This window comes from Equus asinus, chromosome 13 (genome assembly GCF_041296235.1).
Source record: "Equus asinus isolate D_3611 breed Donkey chromosome 13, EquAss-T2T_v2, whole genome shotgun sequence".
Classification (NCBI taxonomy): domain Eukaryota; kingdom Metazoa; phylum Chordata; class Mammalia; order Perissodactyla; family Equidae; genus Equus; species Equus asinus.
The window spans coordinates 48,211,407-48,234,099 of NC_091802.1; the positions used below are offsets into that span (position 1 = coordinate 48,211,407).

At 34.9% G+C, this 22,693-nt stretch overlaps 1 protein-coding gene across 25 annotated transcripts in view; it reads left to right on the forward strand.

The window, feature by feature from the left end:
• HELZ (helicase with zinc finger) overlaps positions 1-22,693 on the forward strand; it is a 171,979-nt gene that overhangs the window by 58,297 nt on the left and 90,989 nt on the right. For all 25 annotated transcript variants that reach the window (XM_044744239.2, XM_070482122.1, XM_070482119.1 and 22 more), the window contains 3 exons: positions 7,520-7,787; positions 15,314-15,647; positions 16,496-16,626. In XM_044744239.2, the coding sequence (XP_044600174.2) occupies positions 7,520-7,787; positions 15,314-15,647; positions 16,496-16,626 (733 nt within the window). The remainder of the gene's footprint in view (positions 1-7,519; positions 7,788-15,313; positions 15,648-16,495; positions 16,627-22,693) is intronic.

Consider the following 22,693-nt stretch of genomic DNA (forward strand, 5'->3'; position numbering starts at 1 on the left):
TGGTGCAGGGCAGATGGTCACTGTTGCAATTACTCAGCTCTGCATTGTAGTGAGAAAGCAGCCATGGATAATCTGTAAAGGAATGGGCCTGACTGTGTTCCAATAAAACTTTATTTTCAAAAACAAGAGCGGGCTGTGTTCGTCTTGCCTGCCATGGTTTGCCTACCCTACTAGTAAGTTGCTTTTAGAGGGTTGAACTTGATACTTACTAGGAAGCACTCTTTTTAAATCATAAGGAGATTTGAATCATAAAGAAAGACCGACATGCTTCCCCTGCTCTCAAAGAGAAGTCTGAAAAGATGTTCTTGGCTTACCTGTGGGTTGTATTTTAAAAGTTTGCTTTTTAGGTTGGTGGTGTGTAACTCATGACTCATTTCCCATAGAAATAGTTTGTAAGTGTTGTCAAGAATCTATACTGGTTAATAAAAATCTTTTAAATTAATAATGTAAAATGTTAAATGTCTGCAATAAAAAGTAGGAGAAAATGCTACTACTAAACAGATGATAATGAGGGAAGGTTGATGAAGATGATTTCAGGACGCTCTCATGGGCTTGAGAGATTGAGGGTACTTTCGCTTCAGATAGGTGCTATTTTTCTACTTGGAAAAAAGAGCAGTGGACAGACTTCAGAGTCAAATAGGATTGGATTTGAGTCCTGATTTTCTAATTATGTGCCTGTGTGACACTGGGCAGAGTATTTAACATCTCTGAGCTTTGTGTGGAAACATCTGTAAAATGGGCCTAGTAATTTCTGTCTTAGAGGATTATCATGAGAAATAGAAATAAGCCTTGTACAATACCTGGCTCATAGTAGGCATTTAGGTAAATATTAGCTACTATTTTTATCATTAGTCATGATTAGGATAACTTCTGGCTTACAAACAGAATGAAGAAAGTAGGAAGAGAGAAGAACTTTTTTTGTTTTTTTTAAAGGAGAACTGAGATCCTTAGGGGCCTAACAGAGGGACTAAAAGGCAGAGATAAAGAACTGAGTCATTAAGGCCACAGCACCTACAGATCTTGGCAAGAGAATGCAGTAGAGGGGGTGGAAGAGAAGTTGTCCAAGATAACTGATGTTTTGAGAATGGTAACTGGAGGAAATAAACAGTCTCATTTCTGATGTTTCTAATATATCAGTTTTAAATATAATCAATTTTATATTTCATTCAGATATTATAGAGAAAATTAATACAGACCAGGATTTCCTCTCATTTGGAACCAATATTATACCTTCCCTCTTTTTTTATAATACTCTTTTTTTTTTAGTGATCTCTTTATGGTTTGATATCTTTGCCTATTTTCCTTTATAGAGGTTTTACTTCTAAGTAGTTATGTTATGGAAAATAATTGAAAGAAAACAAGCATTTTCTTGAACTAATGTGGAAACATTAAAACAATTTCACATAGTGAAATTTTTTTTTCAAGGGCAGAGGAAAAATAAATATTACAAGAGAACAATATAAAATGTACAAAATGTGTTTTCTGGTATGAAATTTTGAACATCATAAAAAGGAAAAGTTAAATCTAGGATTAGACATGCTACATGTTATTTGGTTGACTTTTTTTTGCAATGTAAATTAGCTGATCTGTTTTGTTAATTTTTAGTTCTCTCTTTGATATTTTCCCTACTCTTAAAATCATTGTCATTGAATATCTTGATGTTTTTGTTAAGTTCTTAAGATTTTTCTTGTGTGACTATATTTATTTCAGTGTGACTATGTACAGAGTCCCAAAAGAATTTTGGAGAAATGAAAGCAGGATATAAACAGTATAGTATTTGCTTCCTGCTTCCATGTTAGTGTTAGTTAGTTTTTGATTATTACAGCAGAGTGCTTGTCAGCAAAAAAATTGAGGGCAAAAGATTTGTTTATGTGAAATCACAATTTTGTAAAACATTCTGAAACAATAAAAATGTAAAATATCTGTCTCCTATTTGTATCTTTTCCTGGAATACTTGTGTGGATAACGTTCAGAGACGTGGAGAGCTAGAGAACTTCTTTGTTAAATTGGTAACATCTAAATTGTTAAGTTTTTAACAATTTAATTTTTAAAATCTTTGTTAAATTGGCTAATTTCACCTCCAGCCTCAGCAAATTCATTATTTGAGCTTCCGTGGCCTAGAATTGGGAGAAAAGTGTCATTCCAAGTACAAGTTGGCCAAATGCCGTTGGGAATTGGGGAGTTGAATTAGGTCTAGGCTTTATCATGTTTCCATACAGTTTTGGTAATATTATAAATTATATCATAATATAATTTGGTTTCTGCACACAAAGAAATGTAGTGATGGTGTGAAACTAGAATTTGAATAGGAAATATCTTTATATTTATCACTTCTTCCACTTGATTGGCTGTTCATTGTTCAAGCAAGTTTTTGTCCTTCAATTAATGCTAGAAACATATTTCTCTTCAGTAAAGTTATAAATTTGGACCATGCTGAACCATCTATTAGCTCACTGTTTCCAAAACTGTTCCACTGAAATGAATAGGTGTTATTAATAATAATAATAGGTAAAGAGTTCCATGTACAAATAACGTTTGGAAATGGTGAATGCTTTATTTTCCTCTTAGAAACTCACACAGTGCACCTCAGTAATTAAAGGCTCAGTGTCTGTCAAACTGATTTGATCATGGAACTTAGTTACATTAGTGCATTACTCCTTGAAATGTAAAATCAAGTTACATAGTAGACATTTCTTTTTCTAATTCATTGTTCAGTATTGAACTAAAAATCCTCCTTTCTTTAATTTAAGTTTGAACTGAGAAAAAAACCCCTCAGTCGTGTGGGGTTTTTTGACCTTATTGTCATGATCTCTAACGCATCCAAACCTTTTCTATTTGTGAGCTGTGAATGAATTTCTTTTTCTCTAATCGTTATATGGCAATCTTGCAAACTGTTTAGGAAATGTGTATAATTTTAACTTTGCTTTTTTCAGTGTTTTTCCCTTGTTGGTGAGATTGAAGTTCAGAGAAAGACACTATATGTACTAATCATTTTTTTTTTTAATTGAAGATAAGCCTCTCAGGAAAGGTAGTGAGGTTTCCCTTTGCTTAGAAAATAGACTGCATTATATACTTTATACCACAACTTTGAGTAATGGAAAACTTTTGCTTGGCCAAGTTGGTTTGGAATTCTCCTTTGACTATCTGGGAGCTGCATGTTCAAAATTAGTTCTTATATTTAAATTTGAAAACAACTTTTCTCTACTTTGTATACTCTAGCAGTATATGTTAATATTAACATTAACATTTAGTATGGCTTAAAACTGATCTCCAGTTGCCAAACTCATTGATAAATTAAGGACATGTCCAAAAAAAAAAGAAAAAAAAAAAATTAAGGACATGTCCTATATATTAAATATATAACATTTTATGTTATGTGATCAGAAAAGTAATAGAAAAACAGATTTTAAAAATAGTATATTTGTCAATAAAGGATAAGTGCAACTGAGAAGAATATAAAAAGTATGAGGTATGTCTGTACTGTTTTAACTTTTTATTAGCCTTGTTAAGAGATGAAGAATAGGGACAGACAACAGGGATAAGCTAAGAGATGTTCATCTTGCTTCTCTGTAGCTGTTTTGGTGACAGGAACGATGTCGAAATGGAGTGCTGAAATGGTAGTTTGGGATTACTTTTGGAGTTTATTTTATTATTAATTTGGGCAGTCAAGATTTGTTTCCTAGGGAACAGTGTGGTATCTGATTTTGGAATTAGGAATCACTTCATCTCATTCTCTTTAAGGCCTAAATATAGGTGTTTTTAATAAATTCCATGTTTAACATGTAATTTATTGCATACCTCTTCTGTGTCTGCCCTTGTTCTGGGTACATAGAACACTGGGGTTTTTTTTCTCCTTACTTTCTTCTTACCCACTCCTCAGGTCCTGTTAAGAATAATTTTCAAGTCTGCTGTACTACATACTTCAAGACAAAACAAACTAACCCTTTGGATGCTCTATTAGAGTAGTAACTATGTGGCTGAAAGGAGAGCACTGCTGTTCTCAGTAATCAGAAGGGCAAGGGAAGTTGGGAAGGGTGTCTTGTGTCAGAGCAGTTATTCCAACCTTGAATTCTATTTTTGACAGTAGCAGCTCTTCCTTTATGTTATCTTCAAAAAATTGGATGTATTCTAATTATCTTTAAATTTCTCTTATGAATTTCTCTGGAATATATTTATAGCTTCTGCCTACCTCGTCTCAGGGTAACAAATTCCATAGGTTCATAATTTATGTCAGGTTTGCTTTGAGATTTATTATTGTAAGAATTGGTTAACAAGTCAGTATTAAACTCTTCCTACATGATTTTATGAGGATTGATCCTAACTGGTTCACTTTTCATCTTTCCATAGTGTTTTTCATTTTAGCCTAATCTAGGTTGAAGAAAAGTGCTTACCAAGGATGAAGTGGCTCAGGCTACCCTGAGTAGTACGTATGTCTGGTTTAGATGTTAGCAGGTATGCATGCGCTGCAGGTGGGGGTGAAATGAGCCCCAGTAGTAAAGTCCAGTGTCCCTGTGGGGGAACCTTGTCTCCCTCCTCTATTTAAAGAGGAACTCTCAAAACCTGATGACCTTTAAGCACTGTACGTTAGGTGGGTAATCAAACGGGTTTAATAAGCTTCTTCTCACAAGTGAGAGGATTGGAGGCAGAAGTTTGTCTTAAGTTCAGTCAGATGAAGTAGAGAAAGAGAAGTGGTTTTTGCAAAAAATATCCTTAGTTGTCACTGGCCACAGTTCATTTTTGACATTTAACTTAATGACTGAGATCAGTAGTTTGTAAACTTTGATGCTGGCACATACGGAGTTTTTTCAAAGTTCTTCTTTCTGCTCCCCTAGATCTCTCCTCCCCTGTACTGTGTTTATGGTCATTTACAAAAATAAATGGAGTACAATTTAACATTGTTTTGGAATTGTTTTGAAATTATTGTGCTACCTGCTGAAGACACTAATTTTGAGAATTTAATAAAATTAGGATAGGAATCATGGTACTACATAGATGAAATGAGAAAAACAAATACTATTTCTCATGCAACTTCTCATGCAAAAAGCCTGAATACTTCTAGCCCAGAGTAGAAAGACTTCCTGTATAATTTGCTTTGCATATTAAATAGGTGATAGAAAAAGCATTTTCAAGGAAAAACTATACAGTTTTAGGCTTGTTATTATCCCAATTACTTAAACATCAGTTAGGAATAACTAGTGATGTTTTGTGTGTGAGAGAGGAAGATTGGCCCTGAGCTAACACCTGTGCCACTCTTCCTCTATTTTGTGTGTGGCATGCTGCCTCAGCATGGTTTGATGAGTGGTGTGTAGGTCCACGCCTGGGATCCAAACCCAGGAACCCCAGGCCACCAAAGTGGAGCGTGTGAACTTAACTTGCTATGCCACCAGGCCGTCCCCAACTAGTGAGTTTTTAAAGAATGTAAACATAATATTGATCTAGGCATAGTCTGAATCAATTTCTTATTTAAAATAAAATTATGAAATATAATTCTCCCATCCCCAAAGAGTAGTTAGACATCATTTTATAACATTAGTAGATTCTTCATTATTATGTAGAGTTTATATATTTATTTATTGTTTTTAAAGAGCTGGTTATTTGGTTTGTCACTGTACCATTGCTATTTCTCTTTTTGACTTTTGAATTAAGGAAGATAATTATGTGCCTCCTTGGTGTTTTGATAATAATTAGTGTCTGATCTTTTAGGATGGTACAGTCTGTTTTGGGAATGTTGGAATTTGTATAATTTAAATATTTGTTGTAGGCATGATCTAATGATGAGTAGGCAGGACTCAATTTTTAGAGTGATTTAGAAAGAAAATGTAGTTTACTTTATGAAACTTCTACTTGTGAGGCCATTGCAAAAACAGATCATTGTCTTATCCAGAGTATTTTAAAATGCAAATTTTTAATAAGCAGACCATCTTTATATCATGATGATTATAGTTACATTTGTGTTGCCATTTGAGAAATAATAAAACTGGCGTGTAAAAATGCCTTTTCAAGGAGCAAGGGTTAGAAATTAGGGACTTTAGGGGCCGGCCCGATGGCACAGCGGTTAAGTTCGCACGTTCCGCTTCTCGGCGGCCCGGGGTTCGCTGGTTCGGATCCCGGGTGCGGACATGGCACTGCTTGGCAGCCATGCTGTGGTAGGCGTCCCACGTATAAACTAGAGGAAGATGGGCACGGATGTTAGCTCAGAGCCAGGCTTCCTCAGCAAAAAAGAGGAGGACTGGCAGTAGTTAGCTGAGGGCTAATCTTCCTCCAAAAAAAAAAAAAAGAAATTAGGGACTTTATTTTATTTCTGTACATTTTTACATTTAAATTAGGGCCTTTATGTTTTAACCTTTAACAAGATATTAGAATAAGCTATTTTCTACTATCAAGAAGTTTGTCTTGGTGGGTAACTATACATATATGTTTATAATTTGTATGTAACATTTAAATATAGCAAAATCTCTCCCTAAGCAAGACATGGCAATTATGCATTAGACTCTCATTTCAAAGATAATACAGGATCATCTGTCTTGTACTTTGGAGATTAACTGGTCTCTCTTTAAATTTTTTATTATTTCTTCCTAAAATTTTAGCTTATGTTGTGAAACCATCTTTCCAATTATGTTGTATTAACACTGGATCTTTGGCCTAATGAGTCAGTTAAACAACTTCTTTTCCTTTTGGTTAAGTTTCATATTTGTAGGTGTATGTGTCTTAGACCCAATAGAAAAGTAACATGCACTGCAGATAGAGTGAGCCTACTAGTGCTCAGATTATGTTCGATGTATTTCACCCTGTGCTGGACATCATACTACATTTTTTTCAGAGATGTCAGAACTTGAACAGTCATTCATTTTGATATTGTGTCCTACTTACAGTATAATTTAACTGAGGCTAAACTGGATTTTTCTGTACAATGGCATATAGAAATTTTTCTGTACAAATGACGTTTGGTACATTGTATTCCATTTTAATGTGGAATTAGCAGTGTTTTACATGAATATTTTTGAAAAGATTTTTGTTTGTCTTAAGTTGACTTTCAGAGGGTTTCACTGTGCTTTACTGTACAAGAAAAGATTTAACCTTTCACAGTTTTCTGATCTTCTCTTTCTGTAATGGGGCGGGTATTGCTAGTAGGAAGAGAAAAATGATTATAACCTGGTAGATTTTGTCTTATGAGGAATTTATCACATCTCCTTGCAGATCAGATTTCTCTTGAGTGAAGAGTTAAGTTCTAAATGTTAATCTGTATTTTTAAAATGTTAATAAGTGTTGCTGTTATGTCCTAGGCTGATGTAAAAATAAGATGTTTTTTACATGGATTCCTATTTATGTTATTTTGTTGAGCTAGACTAAAAAATATTTCTGATTTGGGAAAAATAGTCTGTCAAATAGGTTCTTGGATTGTTTTGTTTTTAAGAATTTTTGCTCTAGCAGATAAAATTCTCTTACCAAAATGTATAATGTATTATTGAAAATTTTAATGTTGTGTTCCTTTATAAATGTGTTTTTTCTTCCCATTTAGATCTTGAATACCTGATGCACGCAAAACAACAGCTAGTAACCACAGCTAAGCGCTGGGATGCTTCTTCTAAGACTATTATAGATTTTGAACCTAATGAAACTACTGATTTGGAGAAGAGCCTTCTTATCAGATACCAAATTCCTCTCTCTGCTGACCAGCTGTTTACTCAGTCCGTTTTAGACAAATCATTGACCAAGACCAACTATCAGTCGCGGTTGCATGACCTTCTTTATATTGAGGAGATAGCCCAGTATAAAGAAGTCAGCAAGTAAGTTACTTTAGAAATACTTTTCTTCTTTTTTTTAATCTCCTCTTGGGGTGGTATTTTTCATTTTTAAAATGGAGGTGTGCCTAAATACAGACAGGTAGTAAAATGAGTGTTATTCAATGGCTGTTAAATTCAGTAGCTGTATATGAGCTTCTTAAGGCAAGAACTGTGTCTCACTTATCTTGGCGACCCTGGTGTTCAGTACCTACTTCATTTCCACGAGGCTGCCACGTGCTGGGAGTGTAACATGTGGTTCCTGCTCTTCAGGAGGTTTCTGTTAATGTTAGTCAGAGCAAGCACTCAATGAATATTTGCTGTGAAAAGGTACAAAAACTGAAAAAGACCACATATTTTGAAAAGTAATTTTAAGAATGAAACTATTTAAATATTTAGGAAAACTATTTGATAGTAATAAAATACCTTTATAGCAGTTTATTAAAAGCTTTAACATATTTTACATTTTTTCCATGTGCCATAGGTTAAGACCAAATGCTTATTTGAGTCGTTATAGGAAAAGTGATCTTAGAAATGAAAGTTCGAGTGAAGGAAATGTTAATGAAATAGTTGTTGTATTTGGTAGTAAAATTCTACTTTTTAGATAAAATAGGAGCAAGCCTTAAAAATTGAACCACAGTTATGAGACATGAAAACATTTTTATAGGCAGTTTTCCCTTTAAATACAGCCTAACTGACAGATTTTTCTTTTCCAGGCTGCCTTATTGGTACCGTATCATCAGTATTATTAGTAGACACTGAATACTCATTAAGGGATGTTACTAAAGAAAAAGTGAAAACTTAGAAACACCTTGTGTTACTCTATTTATAGATTAAATATCATCTAACTTTTGGGAAGTATCTAATTTCTAATTAAATATATGTAAAATTTACAAAGTCAGAGTATAATTCACTTTTCATTACTCTGAGACTTTAAATCCTGGCCCATTGACGGTTTCTTAAAAAGACTTTTTAAGTGTGTCTATAGACAGTTCTAATGAAATGGCCAGTTATTAAATAACTAGGACAATGGCTTGTGTCATTTATGTTGTTCACGTTATTAGTATTCATATATATTATTTACATTATCATAGATTCCTTTCCCTTAGGAAAGACCACTATGCAAGAATTTTTAATACAGTGCAGATGGTCATGATATAATATTAAAGGGAAATATGCTAGTTATGAAACCTTATCCACTGCAATTCTAGTTTTGTGTATATGTATATATGCACACATGTATGTATTTGTATATAAAAATATCAGAGTTAAAACAAAGTTTTGATTGGAATTACAGGTGATTTTTATGTTCTAATAGTTTTCTCTATTTTCAAAATGTCCTACAATGACTACTTATTATTACTATTATAGTAAGAAAAAGCAAACAAAGAAATAGAAAGGAAACTAACACATTATCAGTTGCAATACTTGATGATCATGGTATCAAATTGCCCTTAGATATGAAAAGAAAGATTATGGTAAGACAGTGGTAAAATAGTGTATAGTCTTTTCATAGGAACATCTGAGCTTTCTCTATTTTTTAAATTAAAATTAGATCATAGTTATTGACTCAAATAGGTATGTTTAGTAATTGAATATCAGTCTGTAGGATCACTTTTGATGTGTTATATGTGCCAACTGCACAAGAGTTTTGAAGGATCTTAAAGATAGAAATGAGAATTTATTGCTATGTGTCTAAGATGACAGCAGATAGTTACTGTGTCAGAGTATTCTGGAAAATTTCCAGTGATTCTCTCACCCAAAGGTAACCCTGGATATGAAGGCTGGTAAATTATACTTCTGAATTTGCCAGGCTTGTAAAATTTGGTGAAGAACAATATAGAACTGGTGCACATACAAAGAAGCAAATCCTATTATTTATTAGATAGTTTTTTCAGAGGGTATCTGTAAGCAGGTAGACAAGGGACAAATAATGGACATAAATCGTAAGGATTTTCAAACGTCTTTGACAAAGTTTCATACACTGCTTAAAAAGCAGTTTATTTTCTGTTTTCTCCTTTACTCTTTAACCGTAATATTTATAATACATTTTATTGTTGCTTTGAATTTAGTTCACATTTGATTGTTAATTCCTTAAGCACAAATAACGTAACAGATATGTTTTAAAAAATGGATTTGGGGGAGGTTTGTATGCAGCTCCTAGACTGTCCTCTAGGGTAAGGATCAGCAAACATCTGTAAAGAGCCAGCAAGTAAATATTTGAGGTTTTGTGGACTCCATAGGCTCTTTGTTGTGTATTTTCTTTGTTTTGTTTTTTTATTTTTGTAGAAACCACTCTTAGTCAAGGGCTATACAGAAACAGGCCTGAAGGTTGGATTTGGTCCTTGGGCCGTACTCTGGTTTGTCTGATTGGGTCATTTTGTTTGTCTGTTCAGTCAGTACCAGTCATCAAAGCAAACCCTATTACCATTAGAATGGTGAAGAATGTTTTGTTGTGGCTTGAGATCCGTTTAAAGCCAGAAGACAACGGTGTGGGTAAATGGACTCATCCCTCTAAATGACTTGGATGTGTATTGACAGTAATAATGTATTCTGTATGCACTGAAATGTGCCTCTTTGAGACATCGTAGTCAGACCTACCACATCATTGATAGGCTATTTCCCAAGGTCCAGAGAATGTGTTGGTCATTTGTGAACATTGACAATTTAGGCAGAATATTCAAATAGTAATTAATTAATGTTAAAGTAGTTTCAAGGGAATTCACACTGGTTTCTTACGTTTTAATTGTAAGGATTAGGCTGTATTTTTACATGGTCACCTCAGCATTCCTTCCTTGAAAATAGGTTGAATGAAGCCTTTCAGGATTAGACAAAATATATTTTGGCTTGAGGCTGGATTTAGTAATCGAGTTTATCTTTTTTTTAAAATGAAGAGATGATTTTTCAAAGCAGTCTAGAAATTAAGATTTCTTTGTATGTTAAGTTTTAGTTTGAGATGTGTGGAGGCGGTAAGGAGAATATTGCATTTCATTTAAGTTTTAGACTATGCTTCTGAGTTCTTTCAAGATTTTTCTTTTAAACTTCTTGTACTCAGCTACATGTTGATATGCATTCAGTAATGATTCTATCTTGAAGTGAAATCTATTTGATTCTAAGATACACATTTTCAAAAGAAATTGACTTTGACTGAAGCTATTATGTCCATTAAACTGTGTAGTGGCGTGCCGAATCGGGTTGTGGTGGCTTCTCAACATGAACACCTGGCATGACAGGCCCAGTGTGTGGAGGCTCACTTCATCAATAAGATGAGTGAGGCCTCTCTTGGTTATACCTCGGTTCTGTTGCTCTGCTCAATAAGTCCAGGTATTGGCTTAGTATCTTGGTTGATTTTTGTTGCTCATTTAGTTAGAAATTGCGTGAAGTGAAATTCACTATATAACTTTGAAATGTTTTAAAGTTACACTCAAGAGATATAACTTGTTGCTAAGATTGATAGAGCTGTATTTCTTTTAGCTAGAAGTGTGGTTTTAAATTGGTTGAAAATTTGGTTGGCTACTATTCTGCCATTTCCCAAAAGAGTAGGAATTTTATAAGCTTTAAGGTTGATTTCAAAATGTGGCATGCAACAATTGAAAGATGGTTTTTCTTTTTATTAAGAAATATCTTTGTTAGTTGTAGTATATATTTTGTATTTTACATATTTCTGAGTTATTAAATCTCAAAAATGTGCATTATTTTATTTTTATTTTTTTTGCTGAGGGAGATTTGCCCTGAGCTAACATCCATGTCAGTCTTCCCTCTATTTTCTTTTTAGTATGTGGGCCACCAGCATAGCATGACTGCTAACAGAGCACACCTGGGAACCGAACCCAGGTTGCCGAAGCAGAGCATGCTGAACTTAACCATCAGGCCACCGGGGCTGGCCCATGCATATTATTTTAAATACCTAAGAAAGCTTACTAATGTCATTTTAGTTTTAGCCTGTTAATCTTTTAGGAAAATTAAATAGTAGTAGCTGGAACTTCTGTAGAAGGTCTGTAATGTCTGCATCTTGAACATATGGTGAATCTGCTGTTGGAAAAGCTGTATTTCTTAGTACTTTTATTTTCTAGTGCTTTTACCAAGAGTTTTGTTGCAAGGCGCAACTAAATGTCACAAGAGGATTCTCTTATTGCTTTAAAACTGTGAGATTAATTTTTCATGCTGCTAAATTGTGATCAAGTGTTTTCAGATGGCAGGTTCTAAAATAGATATAACAGTAAAACTTTAATATATTGCTCAACTTATTGAGAAAATATTATAGAATTTCAAGAATTTGTTAGGGAGTAATATAAAATATTGAAATGGGAATAAGGTACCTAGAAAAAATCAGATTATTACAAAAATGTAAAATTAATTTTTAATTCAGTGAACAAAATTTGTGTATTCACAGTGTTAAGTTCTAGCCTAGTCACTGCTGATTCTAAGGCAAACAAGATATGTTTCCTTGTTCCCCAAAAGTTTGTCATCCAGTAGGGGAGACAGACCTATAAATATAGGGCTATGAGACTGTGTGATTAGGATGTCCAGGGCCCCACAGGAGAGGCACCTACCCCACATTAGTAGGGAGGAGGATAGTCAAATCAAGGAGGGAATCAAGTCTGCTTTGGGGACCAGATGGTATTTAAGCTGAATTTTGAAAAATGGGTAAAAGGGGCTGGCCCCATGGCTGAGTGGTTAAGTTCACTCACTCTGCTTTGGTGGCCCAGGGTTTCGCCGGTTTTGATCCTAGGCATGGACATGGCACTGCTCATCAGGCATCTCACATGCCACAACTAGAAGGACTCACAATTAAAATATACAACTATGTACTGGGGGGCTTTGGGGGGAAGGAAAAATAAAAAAAATAAATCTTACAAAAAAAGAAAAATGGGTAAAATAGTCAGGTGAAGAAATAGGACAAAGGTATTTAGTTAGAAGAAACAGGGTATGAGAATAAGAGCATAGAGTTTTGGAGGAAGCTGCAAGTTGGTTATCACGGTTGTAATTCAGGGTGTGTGTGTGTGTTGTGGTGAGATGGTGAGAGAGAAAGCTATTTAAACCTTACTGTCAGAGCTTAGGAAGCTGCTTGTCATCAGAGTTACGTTTTACATAGATCCTCTGGTGGTGATTTGGAGAATAGATTTGAAGCCAGAAGTCATGTTGGGAGTTTGGAATAGTAATCCAAGTTAAAAATGTTGAGATACAGTTGAATCAGGAGGAAGAGAAGCTCATGGGGTTTGGTGATTGTATGATGGGGCAATGAAGGTTGCTGAGAGAGACAAGATCAAGGATAATTTAATTTCTGGCTTGGACACCTAGCTGGATGATAGTACCATTACCTAAGTTGTATAATACACTGGAGTATTGCTTTGGGTACTGTGTGGGGAGTTCAGATGGTGATTCTGTTGTGCTTGTACTGAATTTGAAGAGCTATAAGCCAAGGTGTCTATTTGGCAGTTGGGTTTACAGCCCTGAGCTGAGAGATGTAGGAGAGGGTGACCTTACCTAAGGAGAACATACAGAGTAAGCCGAGGGCAGGTGGACTTTTAGAAGATGGGTGGTGCTTAGATGGTAGATGGAGGAGCAGCTAGAAAGGTAGGAAGAAAACTAGGAGTATGATTGTACAGAAGTCAGTGGAAGAGGGAGTTTAAAGCAAGTGGAAAGTGGTTGCAAAGTAAAAAAGAAAAAAAGATCAGAAAACTGTATGTCAAATTTACTAACAAAGAGGTCATTTGTGAATGAGGAGCGCACTATTAGAAATCTCTTTTCTCAGAAAGTTTTTAATGACCCCGAATCTCACCTATATGCATAGTAAAAGGAAGGTGAAAATTTAACTTCATTTGGAAAACCATGAATAACCTAAGGGTTCCTGTTCTTTTTTAAAAACATATTTTGTTTAAAAAAGAAAAAGCAGGTGAACATAGACTATATGTAAACTGGGGAGTGTAGTATACTTTTGTTTCATTTTCATTTAAGACTTACTTTTAAGAATCCATAGTGCACATTTTAGTCTTTAAAGAGTCAAACATAACTAGATGACATACAATCTGTATTTCTTTGAATTATCATCCTACTTTTGCAGTTTGGATCTAGTGAAATGTGCATAGAGAATGAGAGAAATATAATGTGATTGTTAATAATTCCACATATATATATATATGCACATGTATCACATATATATACATATACACACACATATATGGCAAATACTGCTAGAGTTCATTTGATCCTCATATAAAGTCACATTATTAAATATTAACTTTCGTATGTATTTACACATCTTTTTGGATCCTCAAGTGATCTATTGTAAATATACTTTTGAATTACTAATAGAGCTTGTAAACTCTTATGACATTACATCCATAAATAGCCATTCAGATGTATTTTCCTTAAATATTTTCTTCTGTAAAAATCTTCCTCTATCCTTATAGTTTTCGGTATTTAAAGTATATAAATGGACATTTAAAATTTTAATATAGTATTTTAATTAGATTTGGTTTCCTAATATGGTAAGCAATACAAATGTTTCCATTAAAGAAATTTATAATATTTTAAAATAAGTTTTTTTTCTTTTTCCTTAAGAATTTATCAGACATTCTTGACATCATGTATACAAAAGAAGATCTGAAAAGAAAACAGTTCAGTAGTACCATTAAAAAATAGCCTTTTCCACAAATGGATATATAGATTTTAAAACAACTTAATTTTTTCATTCAAATTTTGTAAACCTTTTAAGAAAAAGTAGAAAATGTTCCCATTCTTACCCTTTTGTCTTCTCTCATATAGCACCATTTCAGAATAGCAAAGGAGAAGAGCTGTCAGTTAGTTTAAATTTTTCTTTCACTTCATGTTTCTTGACTGTATAAATTAATCTTGGTTCTCTGTGCTTCTTTCACACACATTTCTCTCTCATGCTCACTGTACACATGGAAGTGTGAGTGATTGCACCAACCATCGTCTAGTAAGATAGCCTTTGATGTCTCTTTCCATAACTCCTGCATGAGATCTGTCGATGGAGCCATGAAGAAATTTGTTCTGAATGTTGTTCATTAACAGTATTGAAAGAGATATTTTATGGTTAGAATCTTTTGGTAAGATCTTACTTGGAAAGCATCAGTTTAATAAAAGTCTATTGTAGTTTAAATGCAGTGCATTTCCTTCTGGTTTTAAGTGATTTTAAAGTCTTGATTGTCCCAGTGATATGTTCAAACATATTTTCATATTAATTAACACATAATATTTCATTTTATTAAAAACATCATACTTCGCTTCATTTTAAGTGCTCAGTCTTTTAAAAATATGTGCATTCTTCAACACAACTAGGTATGCATCTTTATGTAACTTGCGTGAGAGTTTATTCACCTAAAAAAGTTTTGTAGTTTCCAGCTTGGATTAAAGGCAGAAAGATAGTATATACTTTATAGCTCAATGGAGTGAAATTGACAGTGAAATTTTAACTTTTTGTATGTTTGTATTTGATTTGTTTTACTCTTCTAGATTTTGTGTTTTTGATGTAAAATATTCAAATTTGTTTTCTACTTCTGATTTAGGTTCAACCTTAAAGTGCAATTGCAGATTCTAGCAAGCTTCATGCTCACTGGAGTTTCTGGAGGTGCAAAGTATGCTCAGAATGGACAACTTTTTGGTCGCTTTAAGCTTACTAAAACACTTTCTGAAGATACTTTGGCTGGACGGCTGGTGATGACCAAAGTCAATGCTGTTTATTTATTACCAGTCCCTAAAGAGAAGTTAGTACAGACCCAGGGAACCAAAGAGAAGGTTTATGAAGCTACTATTGAAGAAAAAACAAAAGAATATATATTTTTAAGGATATCCAGGGAATGCTGTGAAGAACTTAATCTTCGACCTGATTATGACACACAGGTGGGTCAACTTAACTAGGGTTGTCTGTAGTCTACTTGTCAGCCGACACTCTTCTTCTGGTTTGGTTTTCCTTTTCTGTCATACCAGAAGTGCAGCTGACTTTGAAGTGTTGTACTCCTGGGTGGAGAATTGGACCTCTGGTAATTCTCAGAGAAAATTGATTCTCTTTAAGTAACATCTAAAATGTTCTAGTTTTATACAGGGTTGAGCTTTCTGATTAGAGTTATAAATAAGCAAAGGAAGAACAGCTTAAAAGAAACTAAGCTATATCCTGGGACAGTTCTCATCTGAAGTTGTGTTTGCTCCTATTCTGTTTATCTTTATGGATTTTTAGGTGAACTGTGTGTTCAGTCTGCCATATTTAACTGGGAAGCTAGTCTTTTTTTTTTAACATAAAATTTGGTGAATATTATTCATTCATAGTAAATTGATACAGTGTCATAGGCCTGGTTTTTAGCACTTGAGAGATGATATTTCACAGGTGTTCTGTTGATTTTATCAAATCTGTGCTTCATAGCAATGGTGGAATCAGATAACCTTGATTTAGAGATTAAGTAATTTGTGAGTGGTTTAGTTTCTTTAGAGGTAAAACAAAGTTAATAATAGTATATACAACATTGGTACTATTAAATGAAATAACCTATGTAAAGTGCATATTACAGTGCCTGATAGTAATAAACAAAGCAAATATTAGCCATAATAATTATTATTAGAATACGATTACACTTTAAAAGAATCTCTAAACGTGGCCTCCTTAAAAGGTTATCTCTACCGAGTTTTCTAGCGAGCTGTAAGCATCGATGTTTGCTTTAATGCTTTTTAAAAAAATTTTTTATTTTATGTTTTAGGTTGAACTTCAGTTTCAGTTAAATCGATTACCCCTCTGTGAAATGCATTATGCGCTAGACAGGATCAAGGACAATGGGGTTTTATTTCCAGACATCACTATGACTCCAACTATACCTTGGAGTCCCAATAGGTAAGAAGGGAGATATCTCATTAAAGGACGTTATGTTAATGTTAAATTGAATATCTGTATCAGATAACTCAAGCGTCCTTTTATTAGCATGTTTGCCTGTATTCTTGAGGAGACATGTTATTAGTTGGGAAAGGAGAGTAAAAGAACCCTTTGAATGAAACATTTGAGGTTCATCATGTATTTTCTTTGCTTTTCCGCAGTCTACATGAGTACAGTTGCTTTTCTCAACAGCCTTAATTTGATAGGATGCCAAGCAATTTAGAAAGATTTCTGAGTGTAAGTTGAATAGGAAAATTAGGGCCTTTCTAAAGTGGTTCAAATAGTTAATTTAAAATAATTTTTGAATATAGAAGACATTTTTGTAATTTAGGAAAATGGAGAAAGTATCATAGAAGATACTACTTCAGAAACTGTTTTTAAGTTGATGGTTGTGTAAATATTTTTCTACTTAAATTCTCTTTGGCACATCTTTACATTGAATTAAATATGATACTTCTATTTTGTTTCCAGACTAACAGCAGTGATAGCTCTATGACTGCATCTTTCTTTTCATCCTTTTCACTGGGTTTTATCCTCTTGGTGCCTGCCGGTGCTCAGCTTACTCCACCTTTTTTTTTTTTTTTTTTTTTTTAAATCTCACAGCTCTACATAACAGTTTATTTGTTTATCACTTGTGTCAATCCAATCATGGTAGGGTGGCCCTGTTCCATCACTGCTCTGGTATCTTCAGTAAGTGGTTTCCAAGGTCACCCTGGATATTGACATCCAGCTGGCAGACAGGGGAAGAGTGAATACAGAGGATCATGTGGGAAATTTTTATGCCAGGCCTAGAAGTGGCATATATCTCTTCCCCTCAAATTCCATTTCTTCTGGTTCTAAAAACGGGACAAAGCAAAATATGCCTTACAACACAAAAACCAAATAAATTTTCGCGTGCTTGCTTACCTTTACTAGCCTTTCCCCATTCTTCTTTGTACTGCCAAAATTCTTGCGTAGAAATAGTCTGCATATTTCCAGTATTCTTATGTACTCATCCTGTAATCTCTGTTTTCCTCTTTGGTCTCCTGAAAGTAATCAGTGATCTACTAATTGTAGACATCCAGTGACATCTTCTCAGTTCCTTTTGATCCAGCTTCTCTGCATCTTTCCCTTTTTTTCCGTTCTTACTGCCAATGCTTAATTTAGAGCTGGACTATTTCAGTAGCCCTCTAGTTGGTCTTCCATCCTGCTGTCTGTGTCTCTGTTCTGTGGTCCATCCCACATATTTGTTCCAGAGTTAGTTTGCAAAAATAATCCTTTCACTTCACTGCTTACAAATCTCAGAATGCTTCTCACTGATATGCAGATAGAGTCTGAGCAGCGTAATACAAAACTGTTTATTACCTGGTCTCATTTACAGTGCTTTCCAATAGTACCTTTTTATGTTTCTTTGACTTTTTTCAACTCGACACCCCCTTTCTCCCTCTAAATCCCCATGGTCTAGTTATATTGAATTACCTTGAAGTTTGCTTCATTTGCTCTACACTTACTTGCTTCCTTGTCTTTTTTTTTTTTGTTAAGGTTATGATAGTTAACAACCTTGTGAAATTACAGTTGTACATCATTGTTAGCCATGTTGTAGGTACACCACTTCACCCTTAGTGCCCTCCCCTCACCCCCCTTTCCCCTGGCAACCACCGATCAGTTCTCTTTGTCCATAGGTTAACTACCACATATGAGTGGAGTCATACAGAGTTCGTCTTTCTCTGTCTGGCTTATTTCACTCAACATAATACCCTCAAGGTCTATCCATGTTGTTGTGAATGGGACGACTTTGTCCTCTTTTATGGCTGAGTAGTATTCCATTGTATATATATATACCATATCTTCTTTATCCAATCATCAGTTGCTGGGCACTTAGGTTGGTTCCATGACTTGGCTGTTGTGAATAATGCTGGGATGAACATAGGGGTGCATGGGACTTTTGGAATTGCTGATTTCAGGTTCTTAGGATGGCTGGGTCATAAGGTATTTCTATTCTTAACTTTTTGAGGAATCTCCATAGTGTTTCCATAGTGGCTGCACCAGTTTGCATTCCCACCAACCCTGTATGAGGGTTCCTTTTTCTCCACATCCTCTCCAACATTTGTCACTCTTGTTTTTGGATATTTTTGCCATTCTAACAGGTGTAAGGTGATATCTTAGTGTAGTTTTGATTTGCATTTCCCTGATGATTAGTGATGATGAGCATCTTTTCATGTGTCTATTGGCCATACTTATATCTTCTTTGGAGAAGTGTCTGTTCATGTCCTCTGCCCATTTTTTGATCGGGTTGTTTGTTTTTTTGTTGTTAAGCTGTGTGAGTTCTTTGTGTATTATGGAGATTAACCCTTTATCAGATAAGTAGCTTGTAAATATTTTTTCCCAATTAGTGGGGTTTTTTTTGTTTCAATCCTGGTTTCCCTTGCCTTGAAGAAGCTCTTTAGTCTGATGAAGTCCCATTTGTTTATTCTTTCTATTGTTTCCCTCATGTGAGGGGTTATGGTGTCTGAAAAGATTCTTTTGAAGCTGATGTCAAAGAGTGTACTGCCGATATTCTCTAAATCCCCATGCTCTAGTCATATTGAATTACCTTGAAGTTTGCTTCATTTGCTCTACACTTATTTGCTTCCTTGTCTTTTAAAAAATTCTTAAAATTGTGGTAAAATTTACATAATGTGAAACTTACTGTCTTAAACATTTTTAAGTGTACAGTTTAGTAGTGTGAAATGTGTTCACATTGTTGTGCAGTTAATCTCCAGAACTTTTTCATCTTGCAAAACTGAAACTTTATACCCATTAAACTCCACATTTCCCGCTCCCTCAGCCCTGTCTTCTTATCTGTGATTTTCTCCCCCGAGATAATCTTTGCCCAATATTGATCTATTGAAGATCTACCTGTCCTTTAAGATTTAGTCTAGCTCAAGTACTCTCTGCTTCAAGCAGATGAACCTAACCCTTCCATTTCATTATTTCAACAAATATTTATTGATGCCTATGTGCCAGGTTCTGTCAGTTTTGTGCTTTCAAGCATAATGTCTTTCAGATTAATTTTTGTCAGTTCTATACATTTCTACTATTCTCATTAGACCCTCAGCTTTTTAAAGTAAATCACCTTGTCTTGTTTATCTTTGATTCTCCAACAGGGCCTTGCACATTATTAATATATGACATTTAAATTAGTAAGAATTTCAAGTTTAAAGAAGAAAATTAGGGTTTCAAATATGAGGGCATAGCAGTAAACTTTTAGGCATTTACTTGATATGCTCACTTCAGAAAATTATATTATATATGACAGTATATTCAGATACTACTGATTACAAGTGTTAACTGCAAAAGTAACTAAGAAAATGTCAAGTAGCAGAAAACTTTGAAACAGGAGGAGATTTCTTAGCACTATAATTTAAACAGTAATTAAAATGTACCTGGGTCTACGAACATAGTGAGAAACTGTTAGCCATTTAAAATCCTTTCTGGACTAAGGTGGAATATAGATAGATAAATGCAGTTGAAAAATTATTCTTGAGTATGTAGCTTATAAATTAATTATAATAATGCATCAGACCATGGGGAAAAAAGAACTTTCAATTAATTTGGTTCAGGGAATAAAATAACTTATTCAGAGTAAACTTGAGGAGACTTTATTTATTTTTTATTTTTTTAAATTTTTTTAATGATTTTTAAATTTTTCCTTTTTCTCCCAAACACCCCTGGTACATAATTGTGTATTTTTAGTTGTGGATCCTTCTAGTTGTGGCATGTGGGATGCTGCCTCAGCATGGCTTGATGAGCCGTGCCATGTCTGCGCCCAGGATTCGAACTGGCCAAACCCTGGGCCGCCGAAGCAGAGCGCAAGAACTTAACCACTCGGCTATGGGGCTGGCCCCTATATTGTTTTAAATTGTGAAAATCAGAGATGAGTCTTATCAGCATGTATATTGTAAATATTCTTCCCTTTGTTAAGCAGGTGGTACAATAAATAAAGACAATTCGTTTTTACTCATTGGCTTTCTATAAATGTTCGTTATTCATGACCAGGAACTGTAGAGATGACCGAGACGGATAAGTTTCTGATCTGCTCTGAAGCATTTATTTACACTGAAACAAATGATAAGTAAAATGGGCTATGTAAATAAAATAGAGATATTGACATATTTTAGAATTATGCATGTAAATCTGTCATTAATCTCTTAGATTTATACTTATATATATAATCTAATATCTGTCTCATTCATAAGTTCATTAAAGTCTCCAAATTTGAAAGATTAGAGGGTGTTTTTAAAACATTTTTTTTGTTTTTTGAAAATGTGTACTGATCAAGTAATAGCCCATTTTTCTGAAACCCTCAGAAAATAGTCTAGAACCCAACATTAATTGAGCACTTAGTGCTCAATTATTTTTGTAAACAGCTTGCATGCATTATCTCATTTGATTTTAGAATAACCATTTAATGCAAGTATCATTATCTCCATGTACAGATAAAGGAACCGTTGGGGTCAGGTAGCGTAGAATCATAGTGGTCAGGTATAGATGCAAATAACAGTTTGCTGTGGCTTAAATAAGTAGAGGTAACCCAGAAGTAGGTGGTCCAGGGCTGGTGCAGGGGCTCAGCAGTGCCGTCAAGTACCAACATCTCCCTATCCTCTCTGCTTCGTAGAGCATATTGGTTTTCTGTTTTCTTTTACTTTTTTTTTTTTTAGGAAGATTAGCCCTGAGCTAATGTCTGCCACCAATCCTCCTCTTTTTTGTGGAGGAAGACTGGCCCTGAGCTAACATCCGTGCCCATATGTGGGACGCCTCCCACAGCATGGCTTGACAAGCGGTGTGTAGGTCTGCACCCGGGATCTGAACCGGTGAACCCTGGGGCGCCACAGTGGAACATGTGAACTTAACCGCTGCGCCACCAGGCTGGCCTCCCCCTTTTTTTGTTTTTTAATCCCCTCTTCTCCCTAACGCCCCTCAGTACATAGTTATATATTCTAGTTGTAGGTCCTTCTGGCTGTGCTACGTGGGACGCCATCTCAGCATGGCTTGATGAGTGGTGTTAGGTCCGTACCCAGGATCCGAACCGGTGGAACCCTGGGCTGCTGGAGTGGAGCGTGTGAACTTAACCAGTCGGCCATGGGGCCAGCCCCATATTGGTTTTCTTCTTGATGGCCTGTTGTCTCATGATTATAAGATGGCTGTTGCAGCTTTATTTACTACAAGCTCATTCCAGCCAGACGAAGGACAAAGGTCAAGGAGCAAGAAGGGCTTTCTTCTAGGGAGGGTTTGTTTTTGTTTTATTGGATATAGAAGCCCTTCTGAGGGACTTCTTCCTGCATCTCATTGACTAGAATTGTATCTCCAGCTGAGGAGGCTGAGAAATGGAGTATTACAGCTGTCTAGGCTCAAAAATAGAGGAAGGCAGAGAAGGGTGCTGTGGATGCTTTTGGGGTAACCATTCCACAGTGTTGGCCACATATAATAGATCTGGACTTACATCACTGAAAGCAATTTCCTCATTTATAGAAGATGGAACATTGGCGAAGTGCTGGCAGAATTGTGAGTAAATATGCTGATTAATACTGAGGGACTCTTTGGAGTAAAATACTTGAGCTTTACTGAATGGCTTTCAGGAAAAGAAGTAATGGCATGTTTGTATGGCCAAAGTTTGTGTTCTAAGGTTTTACATTTTTTGGGAGAATTTTGTTTGTTTGAAATTATCATAATATAGCATTAGTTATAATTTTTTAAAACTGAAAGTAGTAAGAAGGTTTCCATAAATAACTGGCTTCTGCTTTAAGTCGAGTGTAGCCTCCCAGAGTGGGGATTTTACTGTGTAAACTGTGTCCTAGTTCAGGATTATTTTCTAGGCACTTTGCAAATTTTCTGAGTCTCTTTACACTCCCGTCTTATTTTCGTTCACATCCCTATCATTTTTAACATAGTTGTTGTGATATTTGGTGTTTTAATTGTAGTTGTAAGAAAGAATGCTGTTGATTCTCCATTTGGTTTGATCCTTTTCAGCATCTGCCATCCATTTAAATCTTGGAAACATAGCCAAGTC